Raw genomic sequence first — 21,749 nt, 5'->3', positions numbered from 1 at the left:
GAGTACTTTCCCATACATTCTCTCTGTCATCCAACCCACGGCCCTGCGAGGTAGGCTAGTCATCCACAACAGGTGGGAAGGGGACTGAGAATAAGAGAGAGCAGCCTGGCTAAGGGTACCTGGCGAGTCCGCGGCCATTGCATCTTCAACCCCCAACCCCACCCTAGAGAGCCATTGCAAGCATTCCCACTCCCACCTGTGACTCCTCAAAAACAAGCAGTCCTTGCTGTTACTGTTTCTCAGCATCCGGTGTGGTTGGATCAGTCCGTTTTGCAGAACACCAAGGAAGGCTGCCTGGTTTTTTTCCGCCCATGAGTCCGTTTTACAGAGCTTCCTCTTTCTAATCACATGGCCAACTTAGAACAGGGATTCATGCAGAGACATTGTGGGGGAGCTCCTCTGAAAGCAGGTAACTTTATATGTTGACACTCCAAAAATAAAAACTTTGAGGGTCTAAGAAAATCTCCAATTTCAGTTCAGCAAGTCCAATAACTGAGGGAATACTAGCTTAAGCCCTGGTTATTATTTTCTCCCCCTATGTGGGGTTGTATCCTGGTCACCAAAATTCATTTTGGCTACACTCACTGGAGCAAGCTTGACTTCATTTCTGCAATGACTCTAACGGCCACATTTTCTTTCTCTTTCTGTGTCTTGTAGGGCTGAAGTCGTGTTAGGGAATATCATTAAGAAAAAAGGATGGAGGTAACTGTTCTGCTTTGGACCACATCCCAATCCCATTCCATCTTGTGGTTAGACCTGTTGTCTCTGTATGCTTTAACATGTTTTAACCCGCCACCATGTTCAAGAACCCATGTGGACTAGAAACCTTAAACAAAATTCATGTCATAATCAAAATGAGACATGTCTACTTCATGAAAGCTATTTGCTGCTTGACAGTAAAACGAAACCTCAGAGCAGTATGTCACCACACTGTATTTCACAGTGCCACCTATCAACAGCCCCATGAACTGCAGAACGTGACGACAGCCTTAGGTTTTTATTTATATAGCAAGATACATAGTCCAAATCCCAGATCCTTACATTTTTGACGACCGAAACAATCACAACTGATACGTTTATACATTGTCTGCAGGATATTGTGTGTGTGTGTGTGTGTGTGTGTGTGTGTTTTATTTATTTATTTATTTATTTATTTATTTCATTTCTAGCCCACCCTTCCCCCAAAGGAGTCCAGGGTGGTGCTACTACACCTTTTCTCATCACAGTCTTGCTCGGGATACTTGACAGACAATTTGCCAAATGCGTCAGAAGAATGTCGTAATCCTTCTCAGATTTTACATTGGGTAGAGGGGAACTTCAGGATGGTGGTGAATGCATTTAGGAGATTTACCTTTATCCATCACACATCCATTCTCTCCCCCCCTTCCTCCACTCTCCTTGCAGACGTTCCAGCCTGGTGATAACAACCAAAATCTTCTGGGGAGGAAAGTACGTAAGCGTTTCAACCACCCTGCTTGTGTGCAATTTGAGTGAGGAAATTCAAGCATATCTGGCGGGCAGTGGAGGGCCAGGGGACTTTGACTGGTTTCAGAAAGGGGGACTGATCCTTAGGGATTCACTTTTCAAGCATCATCCACCCACAATTTCCTTTTGAGGAAAGGGAGTGTGTCTCTGAGCATGGAGAGAGTGCCATTCCCCCTTCCATCCTCCCTAGCCGGTATATGATTTTCTGGGATGAAAGATAAGCATTTATGGATAGCCTCAGACGGCAGTTAGTTTCAGCTGCTCTCTTTCTACATAGTCATCTTTGCATAGCACAAGTTAACAATTTCGGCTACATCAGTCTTCTGACTTCAGCCTTTCCTCCTTCTCCTCCCACCCCAGAGCCGAGACGGAGAGAGGACTCTCAAGAAAGCACATTATAGAAGGTAAGCTGAAGCCAGACTGCTGGGCACTTAACAATTAACCCAGTGGGTGTTCCCTGGAAGAGGCCTCTTCCCCAAACCTAGCTCTCTCCAGATATTTGATTAATTTATTTATAAACATATTTATATACTGATGTTCATAAAATAAAATAAAAAACGTATCAGAGGAATTTACAGCACTTATATTTAAAATTATGTAATAGAAAACATCTAAAAAGCTAAAATCAGCTGTTACAGAACAGAAAGATGTACCATATATACTCAAGTATAAGCTGACTTTTTCAGCACTTTTTTTTATGCTGAAAGAGCCCCCCTTGGCTTATACTCGAGTGAGGGTCCTTTTGGGCTGCTCCTTCCTCCTCCGCCGCTGCCGCTACCACCAGGTTTGTGGTGTGGTGAACCGGCTTATACTCAAGTCAATAAGCTTTCCCAGTTTTTTGTGGTAAAATTAGGTGCCTCGGCTTATAGTCGGGTCGGCTTATACTCGAGTATATACTGTATTCTTAATTGCCTTCATATTTGCCTGATGCAATAGAAAAGTTTTCAGCAGGCATTTCAAAGGTTAAAACAGAAGGTGCTTGCTGAATCTCCAGTGGCAGGGAGTTCCACAGGACTGATGACGCTAAAGGATGTGTTTCTTGTTGTCGAGTAAGCCCTGCCAACCCGGTGACCAACAAAGCTCCTGCAGATGATCTCAGTGAGGGAGCTGGGATATAAAGGTTCAGGCGGCCCTTGAGGTCCCCTGGGTGGAAGTTCTTCAGGGCTTTGTAGATGAATATAAGGACCTTGAATCTGGCTCTGTGGGAGACGGGCAGCCTTACAAGCAACCCAGGGGACATCACTGCCTGTCATCTTCCCAACAGAATTGTAGAGTTGGAAGTGAACTAGTCCATCCTGCTGTGTTGCAGGGATCACCTTTTAGTGATCAGCCTCCTTATCAGTCTCCGTATTGCTCTTGTAGAACTCAGCAAGCAGGGAGAAGGATTAGTTGGCTCTGCCTCTCCTTGGCTCTGGTGCCACCTGCTGTTGGGCTCCCTTGACTTCCACCCTACCAGTACCAATGAGTGATGGCTACCACTACGAAGACGCAGGTGGCACTGTGGGTTAAAACACAGAGCCTAGGACTTGCCGATCAGGAGGTCGGCGGTTCGAATCCCCGCGACAGGGTGAGCTCCCGTTGCTCAGTCCCTGCTCCTGCCAACCTAGCAGTTCGAAAGCACGTCAAAGTGCAAGTAGATAAATAGGTACCGCTCTGACAGGAAGGTAAACGGTGTTTCCGTGCGCTGCTCTGGTTTGCCAGAAGCGGCTTAGTCATGCTGGCCACATGACCCAGAAGCTGTACGCAGGCTCCCTCAGCCTATAGAGCAAGATGAGTGCCGCAACCCCAGAGTCGATCATGACTGGACCTAATGGTCAGGGGTCCCTTTACCTTTACCACTATGATGCCCTTCTGGTGCTGGCACACTGCAGCTTCCATCAGCCCCAGCCAGCATGACCATGTGACATGGGGGCTGATGGGAGTTGTAGTCCAAAACACCTGGAGGGCCCCAGGTTGGGAAAGACTCCCCTGCGGTGTGTTTTGGTATTTCCACTTGGTGCTTGAGTTGCCCTTGTAGAGGTCAGCTATGGATAGTGGAGAATTTCAATTCAGTTCTATTCCTGCTCTCCGAAACAATGCAAAAACGGAAACACACCTGACCTTTGGAAATCACACTGCTCCAAATATCGTTCCTCTAGCCGGGTCATATCAACAGAAATGTATATCCCGGGGTAAATGCATATATTGGAGAAAATGCAAAAATGCACCCTACTAGGGAAAACCGCTTTGTAAAATGTGCCAGTGCGGTGTAACGGTTAGCGTGTCAGACTAGGACCTGGGAGAGACTAGGGTTCCAATCCCCACTCAGCCATGAAGTGCACTCAGTCTGACCTACCTCACAGGGTTGTTGTGGGAGCTAAAGGAGGAGGGGAAGAACCATGTAGGCCACCTTGAGCTCCTTGGAGAAATATAAATGCATTAAATAAATAAATGTGCAAAATCACACACAAAAACGTGGGGCTGCAGCTCAATAGTAGAGCAGACTCTTTGCATTCAGAGGGTCCGGGCTAAGACTTCCTGCCTGAAACCCTGGAGAGCTGCTGCCAGTCAGTGCAGACAATACTGGCCTAGACTCAGCATACTGGCAGCATAAGGCAGCTTCTTGTGTCCCTAGCTGCTATAAAGCAACAAGGGTTCATTTATACACCCCACCTGCCCAATTGGATATGCCATATTTTCCCCCCTTGTTATTTTTAAGTAGAGACTGGCTGACCCCAGTGCCTTTTTTTTTTTAATTGATACCCTCAATTACAAAACAAAGCACGCAGAGGCACCAGCAGTAGATATTTTGCACTGGAAGGCTTAAGCTTTGTGGAATCCAGATGCGATTAAAAACATTAAAATATTGTATAATGGGTGACGTTAATTCTTGCCCTAATTCTTTAATGAACGTTGGCAGTTTGAAACGGGGTTGTCCGTCATTGATTGCTGGCTACGACGAACAGAATTAACAGGGAAACATATGAGGGGCCAGAAAGTAGGGAGCTGGGGTTGTATCCCCTAGTTTGTAAGGGGAGGTGGCGACCACCCTTGTTCTGCAAATGTGTGGGGACTGTGGTGCTTTCAATGGGGCCAGCTCCAGAGGGTGGTGCATTCACCAAATCGCTGTCAATTTCTCTCTTTGTACGTATGCCCCACGTCTCCAGGGTGACATATGGGGCATCGAGGTGCCCGTAAGCGAACCCTTGAAGGCAGAGAGAAAGAGGAAAGAGGTGGTAGAGACTTGAGGGGCATTCGCATCATCCATTTAAAGCATTGCAATATCACATGGTCTCCCTCAAAGAATTATGGGAGCTGCAGTTTGTGAACGGTCCTGCTGAGAGTTGTTAGGAGACCGCCCCATAATTTCCTTCCCCGGGTTCCCAGAGTTCCCTGGGAAAGAGGGATGGATTGTGAAACCACTCTGGGAATCATATCTCTGTGAGGGGAACAGGGGCCTCCTCACAACTCTGAACACCCTTAACAAACTACAGCTCCCAGAATTCTTTAGGGGGAGACATGGCTGTTGAAAGTGGTATCATAGTGCTTTAAATGCTTGGTTCAAAAGTGTTGCCTTACACAGCTCCAACAACCCTTACAAAGGCACCTACCAGAGAGGTTGTAGAACGGGGTGATTCCAGGGCCACCTTCCATATAAAGCACTATGATACCACTTTTAATCCCTTTTCAGAAGGAACTGCAGTTCTGTGAGGAGAATGGGGGTAGGATCTCCCTTAACAAACTACAGCCCCCAGAATCCTTTGGGGGATGCTGTGGCTGTTTAAAGCAGTACCGTAGTGTGTTAAATATATGTGCAAATGCAGCCTTGGTAGTCTGCTGGCTGGCTCCACAAGGCCACCTAATGTAGAAGATGATCTTGCAGTGCTCAGTGTAGGACTTTCTGTCTGACACATTTGTTTTCTGCCTCCCCCTGCAGGCCTGAAGGCTTCGCTAGAACGGCTGCAGCTGGAATACGTGGACGTGGTGTTTGCCAATCGGCCAGACCCCAACACGCCCATGGAAGGTAGGTGTGGCTGCTGCATTTTGCTTTCTTTCTCAGAGCACCTGTCTCTTCAAGGTGGAACCCTGCAGTCCTTGACCACGGCAAGGGAAGAGATCCATGTTTGCCACACATCAGCTAGAAGAGGCACTCTCTTTCCCCTTCCACACATTGATTTCTCTTACCTGAAAGGATCTACAGGTCCATCCCCATGTGTCTACAGGAGTCCCTCCTCCCTCAGAGTGGAAGGAGGCATTGCTCATAGCCAGAGCAATGACTGATGCAGAGATGCAACAGGCAGCTTCCTCTGAGGGCAGGTAAGTCCTGCTGCATCTCTGACTTGAGAGTGATTGGGTGATCCAGTTGCAGCTGATGGAGAGAGGAGGCTGCCCCAAGCAGAGAATAGTTGAAACAGTACAAAGCCAGAACAATGAATCCTGCAGGGGCACACCGGGCAGCCTCCCTTGAGGGCAGGTAAATCAGCTGCATCTTACCTAAGGAGAAATTGATGCTGTCACACCCGGTTCAAGGATGAGGGACGATTACCCACCTCCAGAAGAGACTGAAAGCCAGCAAGGCCAGAACTGAAAATCATGCAGAGATGCAGCAGGCTGCCTCCTCTGTCAGCAGGCAAGGGCACCACCCACCCCAAAGAACTACAGATTTCACCCATTCGGGAGACCTTGAAAAAAACCCCATTATCTTGGTTTCTGCTTAGTTATCTGTGACAAGAGCTCCTGTGCATTTACACACCGTTATGGAATTGTAGAGTTTAAAGGAATCCCAGGGGTCATCTAGGTCCACCCCTTACAATGCAGGAACCACAGCGAAAGAATCCCTGACAAGTGGCCATCCAACCTCTGCTGAAAGGGGAGCCCAATGCTTCCCAAGGTAGCCCCTTCCACTGCCGAACAGCTCTTAACCATCAGAAATTTCTTCCTAATGTTTTGCTGTAATGTTGACATTTGAATGAATTGGCTTAGGTGCCACCTTCTGAAGTAGCAGGCAACAAGTTTGCTCCATCTTCCATGTGACAACCCTTCAGATACTTGAAGGTGGATATCACATCACCTCTTAGTCTCCCCTTCTCTAGGTGAAACATACCCAACTTGTAAATGCACTCGTAAACCCCAGCGAATTTCCCACTCTGCCATGGAAAGCCTCAATTCCTTGCCAATTTGGTTGCCTTGTTAAGGATCTCAACTCTGAATGTTACCCGTTTTCTGCCTTCTGTGTGCGTGTATATGTGTTTGTGTGTGTGTGTGCGCGCGCGCGAACACACATATTTGATTTTGAACTCGTGCATTTCCATGTTTCCGTGTGAGATACTGTCTTCTATTTCCATAACAATACAGTGCATCGTAGAAGCGGGGAAACCTTTCTTGAGCCAAGTGCCACATTAGCTCAGCTAAGAGCTGTCAGGGGCCACATTCCAATAGTATGTGGTTCTGGCCCTGCATAAAATTACCTGCTTCTCTCTCTCTCTCTCTCTCTCTCTCTCTCTCACACACACACACACACACACACACACACACAGAGAGAGAGAGAGAGAGAGAGAGACAGAGAGAGAGAGAATTCCACATACACAAAGCTGTTTCTTGTTGAATCAGAGGCAGGTAAATCGCACACCACTGAACAGCAAGCCATGCCTTATAGCTGCTTAAAGCCTCAAAATGCCATTGCTTCCCCCCACAAAATGCATGCAGTTGCAAATTGCATGGACCATGCATTTGCAAGGAACACAAGTCCCCTAAGTTATTTCCCACTCTTCTTTGATCTCACAGCAGGAGCTGCAGTTGCACATTGGACACAGTCCTATTTACGTTGGGAAGTGCCCCACCAAACAGCTGGTGGATGAAATTTGTCTCTGGAGCATATCTAGTCAGCAGGCCAGGGGGGACCGGGGACTGTTCCCTTTAAAAAGAAACATTTATCCATGATATGATACTTATTCAACAGAGCCATACAACAACCCTGGCAAGGAGACCAACCTCAGAGGTATTGATTTGTCCCAGGCTATACCAGGAAGCTTCCTGTGTGAGCCAAACTTCAGGCTTCAGGTTTTAAGAGTTGTGAGTTTCAAGAGGGGTGGAATCAAAACAAGGTCTTGGGGAGTAGAGATTGACAGTGAGGAAAACTGAAACAGCTCTTGAATGGCATTTTCTATGCTGTTCAATCCAGAGAGATACTGAGTGCTTTTTTGTTTGTTTGTTTGTTTTGCTTTGCTTTTTTTCGTAGTACAAGCTGGTACACAGTATCGCCCAGCTTTGGGAAGGAGGCAGGAGGGTTGCAGGATTCTGTCAGATGCCTCACACCTCCTTCCCAAAGCCTGGGGAGCTTCTGCCTGGCTTAGGGAGGGAGGCACAATGCTCTGGAAGTGTCCAAGAGCCCTCCTTTGTGTAATGACTGCCGGCACCTTTCTGTCTAGAAAAGAACCACTGCCTAATACTTAATATCACAATTTGCTCTCCATCAAGGCTTCTAATTTTTTGTGGAAGAGTGTTGGTTCCAGGGATGGACGGTTTCACCTAGAAAATGATTGACCTCCTTTAGAACCAAAGGAAATATTGGGAGTGGAGTTCAGAGAATCGCTTTCCTGTTTTCAAGAGGAAGGGACTGTTAATCTTAATTTATTGCCAACGGTGGCCCAAGGGGGCTCTCCATTGTACCTTTAAGCCCTGTGTGTGATTAGCTGTGTCTAAACCACAGAGCCTAGGGCTTGCCAATCAGAAGGTCGGCGGTTTGAATCCCCGTGACAGGGTGAGCTCCCGTTGCTCAGTCCCAGCTCCTGCCCACCTAGCAGTTTGAAAGCTCATAAAAGTGCAAGTAGATAAATAGGTACCGCTCCAGCGGGAAGGTAAACAGCGTTTCCGTGCACTGCTCTGGTTTGTCAGAAGCGGCTTAGTCATGCTGGCCACATGACCCAGAAGCTGTGCGCCGGCTCCCTTGGCCAATAAAGCGAGATGAGCGCCGCAACCCCAGAGTCGGCCATGACTGGACCTAATGGTCAGGGGTCCCTTTACCTTTACCCTTTACCCCAAAAAGGCTGCAGAAAATAGCACCCCTATTCCCACAGGAGATGAACACCCCTCTAAAATTGGGGTGCTTATTTCATACCGGCACTAATCCAGACACCTGCATGTCTCCATCTGTCTTTCAAATCTGACTGATTTGTAAGTGATGACCATATTGACCACACAGTTAAGGTTAAAGAGGATTAGACAAGTTAATGGAGGAGAGGCTATCAGTGGCTATTAGCCACAATGGCTATGTTCTGCCTTCAGAGTTGGAAGCAGCAATGCTTCTGAGTGCCAATTGCTGGAAACGGCAGGAGGGGAGAGAGCTCTTGTGCTTGGATCCTGCTTGGGGCATCTGATTGGCCGCTGTGAGAGCAGGATGCTAGATTGGAAGGCCATTGGCCTGATGTAGCAAGCTCTTCTTACTTTCTTCGGATGATGACCCCCACACCTCTGACACATCTGGCAGTTTTTTTATTTTCTGAGCTTAAAAAGGAGGTCCGGGTTTATCAGTCTTGCACTCAACCTAAAAAGGGTTTGCTCCGAGAGTGGGGAAGAGTAAGTGGAGGCTACCCTCTGTGTTTCTGCATGAGTCACTGTCCTCATTCCCCCTTTTCCCACATTATGGCATGAAAACTCAGCCCATATGCTCCAGTAGTTGTTTATTGCAGCAGTGAGACTAGGCTGTGGCCATCAAGGGCATGTTCCCATCATGCCTGACCATTAAGCATGCTGACTTCAGGGGCCAATAGGAATTCAACAGTGCCTGGAGGGAGGGGAGCCTAGGTTCCCTGTCCCTGGTTTCCAACAAGACTCACACAGTATGGAGTGAATTGGATGACAAAATACATTTGATTGGTGCTCTCACTGTCACGCTTAATGCTTACCACAACCCGCAAGGTAAGTCGGTGTAATAGTTTCCCATTTTGCAGATGTGGGGACTGAGGCCGCGAGAAAGTGTGTTGTGTGTGCGTGCGCGTGTGCCGAATGCCGCTGAGTGACTGCGGCAAAAATAAGGGGCTTTCCTGACTCCTGGCTGCACAAACCACCACATCAGCTCCCTTTGGTGGGAATTAACCGCATATCTCTGTTCTTGGGCGCGAAAGACAGGGATGGTTGTCACCCCAGTCCTTCCTGACCGCGACAATGGGATCCAAAGCAGTTGCTGAATCTCCTGAGTCAGGTTCACCCCGTGCATTTTAAAGCATTGTGATGCTGCTTTAAAGGAGTCGTATCTTCCCCCAAAGAATCCTGGGAGTTGTAGTTTGTTAAGGGTGCTGAGAGTCATCAGGAGACCTCTGTTCCCCTCCCAGAGCTATGATTCCCAGAGTGGTTCCACATCAATCCCTCTTTACAGGGAACTGTGGGAATTGTAGTTCTGGGAGGAGGACTAGGGGCCTCCTAACAGCTCCCAGCACCCTTAACAAACTACAGTTCCCTGGATTCTTTGGGGGAAACCATGGCTGTTTGAAGCGGTACCGCAGTGCTTTACATGTGTGATGTGAATGTGACCCTGGTGCCTGGTTAGAGAATTTAAAACAGGGGTAACTAACCCTTTTTTGACCCAATGGCCCTGTTCATCTCCCATGGAGCTGGGGGGAACATTGTCTACATGCTAGCAGTGGGTTGCCTAGGAGTTGGTGTCACTAACCCACCCACCCCGGGCACACAAACAGGGGGCACAACAGCCACCGCCCCCCTCAGCTGATCCATGTAGATGAGCTGAAGAGGAGACTGTGTCGCCCCTCTCTCCGTTCATGAAACGATTGATCCAGTGACCGGGGGTGGTCTCATCAGGCTCCTGGGTTCTGCCCAACCCACTGCATCTGCCTTTGTTTCTCTTCATTTCGTAGAACCAGAGAATTGTAGAGTTCGAAGGGGTATTTTGGACTACAATCCCCATCATCCCTGACCACTGCTAGCTAAGCATGATGGGAGTTGTAGTCCAAAAAAATTGATGGAGACCCAAGATGAGCCCAACCTCTTGCGATGCAGGAATCACAGCTATCGATGCAGTCACTACCAAAATCAGTGGGGTGGCAGGGGTGGGGGGATGCCCCCAAACTGGAGGTTAACCACTCCTGGTTTAAAGTTCCCTTTGGGTGAGGATCTGTTGTCCTGAGACTGGGAAGGGCAGTCTTGACTTTTGCAAAGGAAAAGGGGAGCTTGGAGGGTGGTGGTGGAAGGGGCAACGAGTCTCGTCCTTTGCCCAGATTCCCCTTATGTTGTACACCATGCCTTGCGATACGCCAGCGGCAGCTGTAAACTCTGGTCTCTCTTAAATCTTTCTTTTATCACCAGGGAACCCATTTAGCTCTTCCAAGTCGCGAACATTCATCATAGAAGGTACATGGTACCCCCCCACCTCATCTTGATTATCTGCATCCAAGTGGCATTTTATGGGATGGAATAATCCATGCAGTTTTGCTTTTTTTTGCCCCATTTTTTTCTATTTTATTCTCATTGGCAAAATTTCTCCCATTACTCGGATGGCAAAATTCTCCATAAAATGCCCAACGGAAGCAAAGAAAGAAAGAGGGGGGAAAATACCACCCAAAAACAAAAAAACAAAACAACCCTTTGTCCCTTTAGTAACATCTTGCAAGTAAAATTTAAAATCCAAAATCTCTTCCGCCACCCCACCACCCCACCGTCCTCCCTGGTTCATTCCATTCCACGTTTTCCTCTGCTGTCTCTGAAACGCATGCCTTGTGTCTGTGATGCTCTTTCCTGCACCCCTTCGAAATTTGACAACTCTTCCTGAAGTTCTCAGTGGGGTGGGCCTTGCACCCTGCCGCACCCCCTTTCGTGAGATGCTCGTCATTTTCAAAAAGAAACCTACGAGATGCAGCCGGGTATCCCAAGACCCCGGTAAATGTGTCTGCTGTTTTGCCGCAATAATCTCCCACCCTGAGTTCACTGCCTCTGAGGATGCATGAGGCAAAGGAACAGATTGGCAGAAATCGAACCCCTTTGCAAAAACTGCGAAGGGACATCAACTGACACCAAGCAGCGAAGTACACTCTTTTAGTGTCACCCCATTGGCTGTGAAGCAGTTTGTAGCTAAGAAACAGAGAAACTTGGAGCTACAGTGGTGCCCCGCAAGACGAAATTAATTCGTTCTGCGAGTTTTTTCGTTCTACGAGTTTTTTTGTCTTGCGAAGCACCAATGCATATTGACGGTTTCCCATAGGAATGCATTGGCGGTTTTTTTAAAAAAGGCACAAGACGTTTCGTCTTGCAAAGCAAGCCCATAGGGAAATCCGTCTTGCGAAGCACCTCAGAAAACGGAAAACTCTTTCGTCTTGCGAGTTTTTCGTCTTCCGAGGCATTCATCTTGCAGGGCACCACTGTATTAAAATAAGAAGCGTACCCTGAGTTGGCGAGATTCATTTGATGACCGCAAGAAACCAAATCTTTAGGGTCGTTAGGTGGAATGCTTTGTGCCAATAGAAATTTAACAGGCACTTTCCCTTTCAACCTACGGAAGAGAAGTGCCTACGGAAAGCTTTTCTATTCTATCAGGCCTATGCAGGCAATTAAGAATATAGGTTTCAGTATTTTAATCTTTATATAATGGTTTTTGTATGATTTTAAGTATAATTGTTTTAAACTGCTCCGATGTGACTAGTGGCCTATGAATATTTTGATTAAATCAATGAAGGATGGTGGTGGTATAAGTGACATGTGCCCTTTGTAAAACAAACGTTGTGGCCGCAAGTATTGAAAACAAAAAGCTCGATGTGTCCTTAAGCATGAACGGACGTGCAATCTTTTGTACGTAATGTACACGAAAAGCATCTTGACCACCAACTGGTCTTCTTCTGTGGTCTAGTATCTCAATAACTAAATAGCCAGCAGAGTAGCTTGGGAGACCAGAGGAATTATTTTGAACATCTGTGTATGTAAAACAGTGGTTGTGATACCAGATCACTGCAGAAAACTAAGGATTGCATCCGACTCAGAGTAGACCCATTGAAACTGACAGACTGAAGTTAGTTCTACCCCATAATCTGAGTAGGGCTGACCTTGGAGGAGAAGGCTATGTCAATAACTATTAGCTGCAATAGCTGCCTTCATGATTGGAAGCAGTGATGCTTCTGAATACCAGTTGCTGGAAACAGCAGGAGGGGAGAGGGCTCTTGTACTAAGGTCCTACTAGTGTGCATCCCATAGACATCTCCTTGGCCACTGTGAGAGCAGGTTGCTGCACTAGATAAAACCTTGATTTGCTTCCAACCCTGAGAACAGGGAGCAGCTTTAGAGACATCTCAAAAGGGGCCTCCTTTTAGTTTGGTGCATGGGATGTGATTGGTTCGTTTTTGCTCTCAAATTCCTACTCTGCTTTTTGGCATGCAACTGTTTTGCGGTTGTTGGTTGCTGTTGGTTTATTATTATTATTTTGCTTTGGCTGGAAGGATTTTTGAGGACTCTTGCCATGCATGCTTCAGAACCCCACGTGGCGGCAGGACAGCTGAAAGAATGTCCAAAACCCAAAAGTCCCAGGGTCCCGGAAACACCCCCTGGCTCTGTAAAGGCAAATTAATTTCAGCATGAAGTTTCACAGCTACTTGCTCAGACGCTTTCAAGCATATCTTTCTGACCTAAAGGGCTGGAAACTTGACCTGTTGGTGTTGTTGTTTAATTAAGGATGCTAAATTTGATGTCCAGTCCCAGCTTCTGTATTTGAGGAGGGCAACTCTTCCTTCAGCCTAGCTTGTAAATAGAAATGCCATTGTCCTAAGCCGCCTTCTCCTCTGTCCCACAATAGCTCCTAGTTTTATGAATGAACCAGCTCCTAGTTTTATGAATGAACCAGCTCCTAGTTTTATGAATGACCTCTTCAGTACCTAGGCATCCAGAAGAAGCAATGCTTTCCTGCCAGACGAGTGGACAGGGCTTGTGGAAATATTCAAAGGAAGAGAGAAGATCTAAGGGAATTGATTTTTCTTTGCTGTGAAGGGAGAGGGGTGGGGCAGTTAGCTTGGGGGCATAGGGAGAAGTGTGGGTGCTCCCCATTGGCTTATAAAATCCTGATCACATAAAATAATAATCTTAGAGGCCACCTTGATGTACAGCCTGGGAAGTTCCTATTCAAATAAGCAGAAGGCAAACCTCCAATGGTGCTTCAGGAAACTTGTCTGACTTTTGGTTCATATATTGTTCCAGTAAGAGTGAACTGGACTGAACTTCTCCCCGCATCCTTAACCAGAGCCCAGCTGGATTAAATCGTTGTCCCCATCTAATGCACGCACCAGCCAGAAGCCTCCAAAAGGTGTCACCTTCCTTGTTCCTGGCTGTTCTTAGCAACACAGTGCTGGGCTACGTGGACCTTGGCAAATCTAATTACACAAGATCTCAAAGGCAGGAGCCTCCCTGTTCAGAGTCAGTAGTCCCAGCCCTTTCACAAGGCAGAATAAGGCAGCTGCCTCAGGCGGCAGATTCTGAGAGACTAGGGCCCTGCAGCTCCTAAGCTAGCCTGCTGCCCTAGGCTGTGGAGGAGGACTCTGTCCCGCCACCAGTTCTGAAGTCAAATCCAGCTACCAGTCTAGTCAGGTTTTGCACCTAGAATGGGGGACACACCATCTTGACCTTCCCCTCAGGCAGCAAAATGGCTTGGGTGGCTCCTGAGAGCCAGGAGGACCTCTTTGAGTTCCTGCTCCTGGTTGGGGAGGATGGTCAGAAATGTCCCTGCTGATCACCCTGTGCTTAGCGACTTCTCTAGGCCACAGTGGGTCCTTTGGAACAGCCCTTTGGGTTGACCCTTCGATGCCCGCTCTGGAAGGCTCTTTTCCATAAGCTGCCCTTCTGTGCTGTCCCTTCATATCCCACCCCACCCCACCCATCTGGTCACCGACGGCTTCATCCTCCCACCTTTTGTCTGTTTCCATTTCATTTCACGAACTCGTTGCCTTTCCGCCGGTTTTGGGATGGGATCCCCCGGCGCACCATCAGTGTGAGGCATTTCCCTGGAGATACGGTCTGGTTTTCCATAGGGAGTTGCTGTTCTCAGCTCCTCCCTCCCTCTCCCCATCCTCCCGTCCTCCCCATTTTTGAGGCCAATAATTTACGCTGCTTGCAAGATGTCTGAGTAGTCAAAGCCTCCCCACCCTGGTCCCTCCTTTTCTCCTTTTTTTTTTTTGGTGTCGTGGCCTTAATTCGACAGGGCAGGCCGGCTCATCGCCTTGGGTTTAACGCCTCTCTCGTTCCTTCTTCCTTTCTTCCTTTCTCATTTTTCCAGAGACGGTGCGAGCCATGACCCACGTCATCAACCAAGGGATGGCCATGTACTGGGGGACGTCGCGGTGGAGTTCCATGGAGATTATGGTATTGTGGATGAAGAAAGAGTGGTAAAAAGGGTGGCAGAAAAGAGAGAGAGAGAGAAGGGGAAAGAGTGGGTGGCTGATAGAAAATATGCCAAGCAGATGTGTAAAACTGGGACCCACCTGCTTCCAACCTTTGCCTAAAATGACCCTAGGAGGATAGATGGATGAATTGCCAGGAATGGAGATAAAAGCCACAGGCTCAACTCTGGGGAAACAAGGCGGAAGGAAGGGAAATTTCTTGAACCAGAGACGCAGTCTGAGAAGCAGAATGGAATGGCTGAGTTGCCCAATGGTTGTGCAAAGGCTGAAAGGAACAGAGCTGCCAAATACTGGAGCTTTGAAAGAGGGAGAGAAACAGGAGTGGAGGTGCAGCTAAGACCTTCACCTCAAAAGTATGTAGGGTGGCATGACTGGGCAATGGGATTGCAACAGGGAAGATGCCCTATTCTGATGGGGGGAGGGGGTCAAACACCCAGATGGGGCTAGGAGCCAAGATGGGTAGGAGCTCTCTGTACTTACTCAGTGGTGAGGGGGAAAGCCCTCTGTGCATCCTCAGGGGTCCTCTGGCCTTTTTCTTTTGCATGCACTGGGACCTGAACCCTAGCTTTCCTCAATCCCTGGAGTGGCATTCTTTGATTTCCCTGACAAGCCGTGGACCTGGGGAGGAGGTCCAGGTGTCCGGTATGCTACACACACCATGGCGCAAAGGAGCAGGCAGAGCCAGTGTGGTGTAGTGGTTAAGAGCAGCATACTGGTAATCTGGGGAACCGGGTTCGCGTCTCCACTCCTCCACATGCAGCTGCTGGGTGACCTTGGGCCAGTCACACTTCTCTGAAGTCTCTCAGCCCCACTCACCTCACAGAGTGCTTGTGGGGGAGGAAGGGAAAGGAGAATGTTAGCCGCTTTGAGACTCCTTTGGGTAGTGATAAAGCAGGATATCAAATGCAAACTCTTCTTCTTCTCTTCTTCCACCTCGCCCCCTTCCTGACTACTTTGGGGTGTTGTTGCTTCCCCCCTCCCCTCTATAGGAAGCGTATTCAGTGGCTCGCCAGTTCAACCTCATCCCGCCCATCTGTGAGCAAGCAGAGTACCACATGTTCCAGAGAGAGAAAGTGGAAGTGCAGCTTCCAGAGCTATTCCACAAGATCGGTAAGTTTGTGCGGAAGCCGCCTCTGGGATGCCAGCAAGGCTGAATAAAGGCGGCAGAGGTGATGCTGCCCTGCTGAGAAGAAGGGGTGCCATGCTCTTAGCTTGGGTGAGGCTGTTTGCTTTAGTACAGCTGACAAGAGGCAGAAGGGGTCAGCGAGTACAGATTCCCAGGGCCCAGCGGTCCAGAATGGGGGCTCAGGGTGACTGTCTCTCAGCCTAACCTACCTCGCAGGGTTGTTGTTGTTGTTGTGGGATTAATTGAGGAGAAGTGAGAAAACCATATCAGCTCCATGGAGGATAAAGGTGGGACACAATCAATAAGTAACAGGACTTGAGCAAGTGGTGGGGGTGGAACAGTTTAGCATCCTTCCCAGCCCCAGTACCCATAGCCCAGGGCCTGATTCAGCACACACTCCACGGGGGCTTTAAAGTTTATCCAAAACATCCAGGCCATGTGACTAGAGATCTCCTGCACATCTCCCATCCGGTTTGGTCCTTAAATCCCATCCTGCCCAAGGCTCAGGGAAGCAACAGGCCAGAAAGCCCAGCATCCTGGCGCCTCCCCCATGATCTGCTTCCCACAGGACCCCCAAAACCAGTTATTTGGGGAAACTGTTTTGCTTAACCTTTTTTGCCCTGCTGGCTCAAAACTGCAGCTTGGGATTAAGAGGCTTTCAGCATATTAATTATCATTAATAAAAATGTCAGAGAGAGGCCAGGAGCAGCGGCCTTTCCTCTGAATGTTTAATCCTGTCCCAACAAGCCAGCTTTGACCTCGCCATCCTAGCCTCTCTGAATTGGCTCTGCGGGGGCTGGAGGTCCCTGGGCTGCCCTTTTACTGACGGTAAAAAAGGGCTGATCAGTGCCTGTCAGACCCCCTTGTATTCCCATCAATTGGAGAAAGGCGAGACAGGAATGTAATAAAATGCGTTTTAAAGAAACACACAGAAGGGGGGGAAAGATGGAATTAAGTCACACAGTCACGCGCACACACACACCACTGGTCCTAGGGGATTAGTCAGATTTGATGATGATAATGATGATGGTGATGATGATTATGCCACCCATCTGACTGGGTTGTCCTGGCTATTAAAGGGAGCTTACGTTCTACCTCCTTAAATGGTTCAGGACTGCAATACTTCAAGGGCTGACTCTCCCCATATGAACCAACCCAGACCCTGAGATCATCCTCTGAGGCTCCTGTTCGTGTGCTGCCACTGCATGAGGTCCAAATGGTGGCAACACAGTAACAGGCCTTTTCTGGAGTGGCTCCCCATTTGTGGACTGCTCTCCCCAGGGAGGTTTGTCTGGCACCTTCATTATACATCTTTAGGCCCCAAGCAAAATCTTTCCTCTATAGCCAGACCTTTGGCCTTTAATTATCTGTGGCCTTTTAGAAACGAATGGGATGTTTCTAATAGATTGCTTTTTTTCATTTTATTTCACTTTTAATTTGTATACCGCCTTTCTCTATTGCTATACTCAAGGTGGTTTACAAGCTGGAAAAACAAAATAAGACAGCAAAAGTCACACACATAATAACCATCTCGTCCAATACAAAGCAGCCACGATAATGTTAAAATAAACAACTTATATCAAATAAAGCAATATTCAACAATCCATTAGGCTATAATAGTAAACAGTAAAGCTAAATATCAGCAAATTATAATTACCAATCACAATTACTAATAATAATTACCAATTACAATAATTGCTAAAAACTATAATCAGTAAAAGTTTACGGCAAGTCACAATGCATAAAATACCACGAAAGGAGTAAAAGGTTGTGGTTACCACAACCACGTAAAAGGAGAAACAAGAACACACAACTTATAATTTATAATGAATGTATGTATGTATTTATGTATGTATGTATGTATGTATAAATAAATAAATAAATAAATAAATAAATAAATAAATACCTTCTTTTACCACTTGGTTTCAGTGTAACTGGGGAGTGGGGTTGTCTGTTTGGTTTTAGTAAGTCTCTTTGGGACGCCCTGGGACTAATGAATTCCGTGAATAACAATAATATCACCTCTCCATCTTCCCTTCTCCAGGCTAAACATTGCTGTTAAGCATTTGCTCTCCACCCTCCAACTTGCATTTTCCTCTTTCTCCCCGTAGGTGTGGGCGCCATGACGTGGTCCCCTTTAGCATGTGGAATCGTTTCGGGGAAATACGACGGGGGGATCCCTCCCTACTCCCGAGCATCGCTAAAAGTGAGTGGTGACATTTGATCGCTGGGACCGGCAGAAGGGAAATACTGTCACATGTGCCCCTGTCTCTGAGTGACAGGAGACTCAGGGGAGCCCCAGGACTTACCAGGGGTTCCATTCCCTTGGAATGAAAGTCAGTGGGGCATTTCTAGGATATATGGTTTTATCGGCACATATAATAAATACGTTGATGTGTCCTGAGCAGAGGATGGAGGGGCTCGGAGCATTAACAGCCCAACAGATCCGCCTTCCCTGAACCACAGCTCTTGAGCCCAGCCCAGAGTGAGGCATGCCTCTATGTGCCTCCAGCTTCCAGCATCAGCTAAAACTCACAGGCAGAACTTTGGTCATTGTTCTTCCGTTTTGCAAGGTGGTGTCTTTTCCAGCTAGGTGAGGGAGGTTACCCCGATTTGCCTCAGTGGCAACAGGGCAACCTCCTTCTAATGTAAATGGCCACGATGGCTATGCTCTGCCTCCACAACTTATGAACCCCAGTTGCTGGAAGCCACAGGAGGGAGGAGGGCAGTTGTGCTTGAATCCTGCTTACGGGCTTCCCACAGTCATCTGGTTGGCCACTGTGGGAACAGGATAGTGGACTAGATGGGCCACTGGCCTGATCCAGCAGGCTCGCCTTGTGTTCTTAAATGGCAGTTCATAACCAGCTGGCCGAAGCTATTGCCTTAACCAATGAACTGATCTGGCTGGTTTAGCATCTTAGTCCCACTAGATTCTATACCTCACATACCTTAGTTTCTCTTTGCTTCCACCTGCCACTGGTCTCTTTCCTCTCCCCATCCCCAGGGCTACCAGTGGCTGAAAGACAAGATCTTGAGTGAGGAAGGGAGGCGGCAGCAAGCCAAGCTGAAGGAACTGCAGGCCATCGCTGAGCGGCTGGGCTGCACTCTGCCCCAACTTGCCATTGGTAAGTGGGAAACACTTGCCCCCCACATTCTGACCCTTGCCTGGAGGCAGTGGCTGCCTCTGCAGAGTGGGAGAGCAGCCTTGCTGGGTAGCGGATCCATCTAGACCAGGGGTTGGCGAGGCTTACCAGGCATAGGCCGGATCACTCCCACAGAGATCCTCCAGAAATCGCATCTGCACATGTCCGCGGCTCCGGAAATTGCTTCTGTGCATGCCCAGACACCAGAAATCGTGCCTGCGCAGAAGTGATTTTTGGTGTCTGAGCATGCGTAGAAGCAATTTCTGGAGTGGTGGAAGAGAGTTCCCACACCGTGCTGTGCCGGTTTAGCGCAACGCGCGGGGACTCGCCCAGTGGGCGGCTTGGTTCGGAGGCGGCTCGTGGGCCAGTTAAATGGCCTCTGTGGGCTGCTTCCGGCCCATGGGCTGTAGGTTGGGGACCCCTGATCTAGACCCAGCCTTCTGTTTCCAACAGGGGACAGATAGAAACTCACGTGCACGGCATGAGGGCAATGAGTCCCCTCCATTGTTTTCTCTACACAGAGACAGAGAGAAACTGGTACTCAGAATCTCTGTTTAGCTTTCACAGCTTCTGCAGATTTATATTATTCTTTTTTCCAATGATTTCTTAAGCTAGTAGCCTTCACCTTAACTGTAGGCAGCAAATTTCACATGGTAGATGCATCTTGTGAAGAAATATATGTGCCCACATCTGTCCAGAGCTTGAGAGCAAAAGTGACTTTTTGACACTGTTCTTGAACTAAGCACTTGACTCTCCTCCAAAGAGACTCTGGCCCCAAACAATCCCCCAGGTGGCCTTGGCAGTGTCTCCATTACATTCCCCTAACGCTCTTCTTCCCCCCCATCCTGCCCAGCATGGTGTTTGCGGAATGAAGGGGTCAGCTCCGTCTTGCTGGGGGCTTCCAATGCAGACCAGTTAATGGAGAATATTGGAGCAATACAGGTGAGCACCCCACCCATCACCCACCTGCTGGCCCTGGCAAACTGATCTTTGGGGGGGGGGGGGTTTGCATGGAATGCTCTGCACATAGAACCATAGAACTGCAGGGCTGGAAGGGGCCTCTAGTCTAAGCCACTGCAATACTGGAATTGCAGCTGAGGGATCCCTGGCAGATGACCATCCAACCTTAGGCAAGAGCCTTCAGGCTATTGAAAACTATTTGATTACTGATTGTTAGGCATGGGAGAGAGGTGATTGAGGAGGAAGGGACAATATTTGGGGGTTTATATCTTGGCTTCACACTCTCTGCTTTTAGTTTTGCAAACAATGATATTTCCATTCAAAGGAGACAGTGAATTGAGCAGATGCTTCTGCAGCTCAGCTTTCTTAGAACATGCCAGACTGGCTGCCTTGAATGGGGTCTCTCTTGAGACCCCATCCTCAGGGGGAGGCTACTGAAGCAAAAGATTGATTATTTTTTTAGGGGTGCTTCTTAACTCACCCCTGACATGCAACACCTAGAAGTTCACCCACCAAAGGGAACGCAACCCTTGCTTTGCAGTGGTTCTCAACCTGTGGGTCCCCAGATGATGTTGAACTACAACTCCCATCACCCCTAGCTAGCAAGGCCAGAGCTCAGGGATGATGGGAGTTGTAGTCCAACAACATCTGGGGACCCACAGGTTGAGAACCACTGCTTTAGGGTATTGCGCCATTCAGTATGTCAGATCAAGCATTTGTCTTCTTAGCCAAACCTACTTCTCAGCGTTGTTGTGATGATACAATATGGGTGTGGGATGATCGGCACGTAGCACCACGAGTTCTCTGGAGGCAACACAGATCACTCCATCAACTCTGGTGTGAGGTATGCCACCTCCATCAGGTAGCTCCTGCTCCTCAACTGTGCCAGTTGGTCATTTTAGGAACTGTTAAGAAATTGGTTCCTGAGTTTTGCTTTTTCCTCTTCCCTCCCAGTCCCATTTCCCTTGTGTGTCGTCTATTGTTATTGTTGTTATTATTTATTGTAAGCCTGCAGGTAAGGACTGCCTCATTTTGATTGTACGTAAGCGGCCCCAGGAGCCTTTTTGGCTAAAGAGCTGGGTACAAATGCTCCAAAGAAAGAAAGAAAATAAGCACAGGCTTGATAGCGCCATAACCAAAATCTAACTTATGACCTCTCCCTCTTACTTGTCGTTTCCACCCGGCAGGTTCTTCCAAAACTCTCCTCTTCTCTTATCCATGAGATCGACAGCATCTTGGGCAATAAACCCTACAGCAAAAAGGACTACCGGTCCTAATCGGGAATCCTGTTCCCGCCTGGGACTTTCTACTCCTTGAATTCCTCTGCCTCTCCCGTTCGCTTGCTTAAAGCTATATCGAAGCCAAGTCAAGAAATAACGGTTCGCAACCCAAGACAACAGCGCAGCGTCTGAACCGAAGGCGTCCTAGAGAAAACCGTATTCAAACGTCGCCAGACTGCATAGGCTTCTTAAACTTTAATTTTCATTTTGAATGCAAGAAAACGCTGCAGGTTTGGGAAAGGGGCGAGTGAGGTTGGTTTCACGTCCATGCTTCCTTTTTCGAAGGAGAAAACAACTTTTGAGTTTTCTTCTCTCCCTCCTCCTCTCTCTCTTCCTTGCAGTCGTTTTTTCTCTCTCTCTTTCTCCCAACCACCATATCTACGCACAGAGAGAA

At 48.1% G+C, this 21,749-nt stretch overlaps 1 protein-coding gene across 10 annotated transcripts in view; it reads left to right on the top strand.

Moving 5' to 3' along the window:
• Positions 1-21,749, top strand: part of KCNAB2 (potassium voltage-gated channel subfamily A regulatory beta subunit 2) — a 103,636-nt gene extending 81,887 nt beyond the window's left edge. For 6 of the 10 annotated variants that reach the window (XM_083452208.1, XM_083452205.1, XM_083452207.1 and 3 more), the window contains 11 exons: positions 658-702; positions 1,405-1,449; positions 1,846-1,889; positions 5,402-5,488; positions 10,783-10,827; positions 14,723-14,808; positions 15,836-15,956; positions 18,084-18,178; positions 18,977-19,097; positions 19,969-20,057; positions 21,263-21,749. In XM_083452208.1, the coding sequence (XP_083308334.1) occupies positions 658-702; positions 1,405-1,449; positions 1,846-1,889; positions 5,402-5,488; positions 10,783-10,827; positions 14,723-14,808; positions 15,836-15,956; positions 18,084-18,178; positions 18,977-19,097; positions 19,969-20,057; positions 21,263-21,352 (868 nt within the window). In that variant the 3' untranslated portion in view covers positions 21,353-21,749. The remainder of the gene's footprint in view (positions 1-657; positions 703-1,404; positions 1,450-1,845; positions 1,890-5,401; positions 5,489-10,782; positions 10,828-14,722; positions 14,809-15,835; positions 15,957-18,083; positions 18,179-18,976; positions 19,098-19,968; positions 20,058-21,262) is intronic. The other 4 variants (XM_083452201.1, XM_083452209.1, XM_083452202.1 and 1 more) reach the window with 1 other exon arrangement.

The sequence above is a fragment of the Podarcis tiliguerta genome (genome assembly GCF_965153285.1).
Source record: "Podarcis tiliguerta genome assembly, chromosome: 8".
Classification (NCBI taxonomy): domain Eukaryota; kingdom Metazoa; phylum Chordata; class Lepidosauria; order Squamata; family Lacertidae; genus Podarcis; species Podarcis tiliguerta.
Note: the sequence above shows the minus strand (reverse complement) of the source record. Positions and strands in the feature narration are given on the sequence as shown.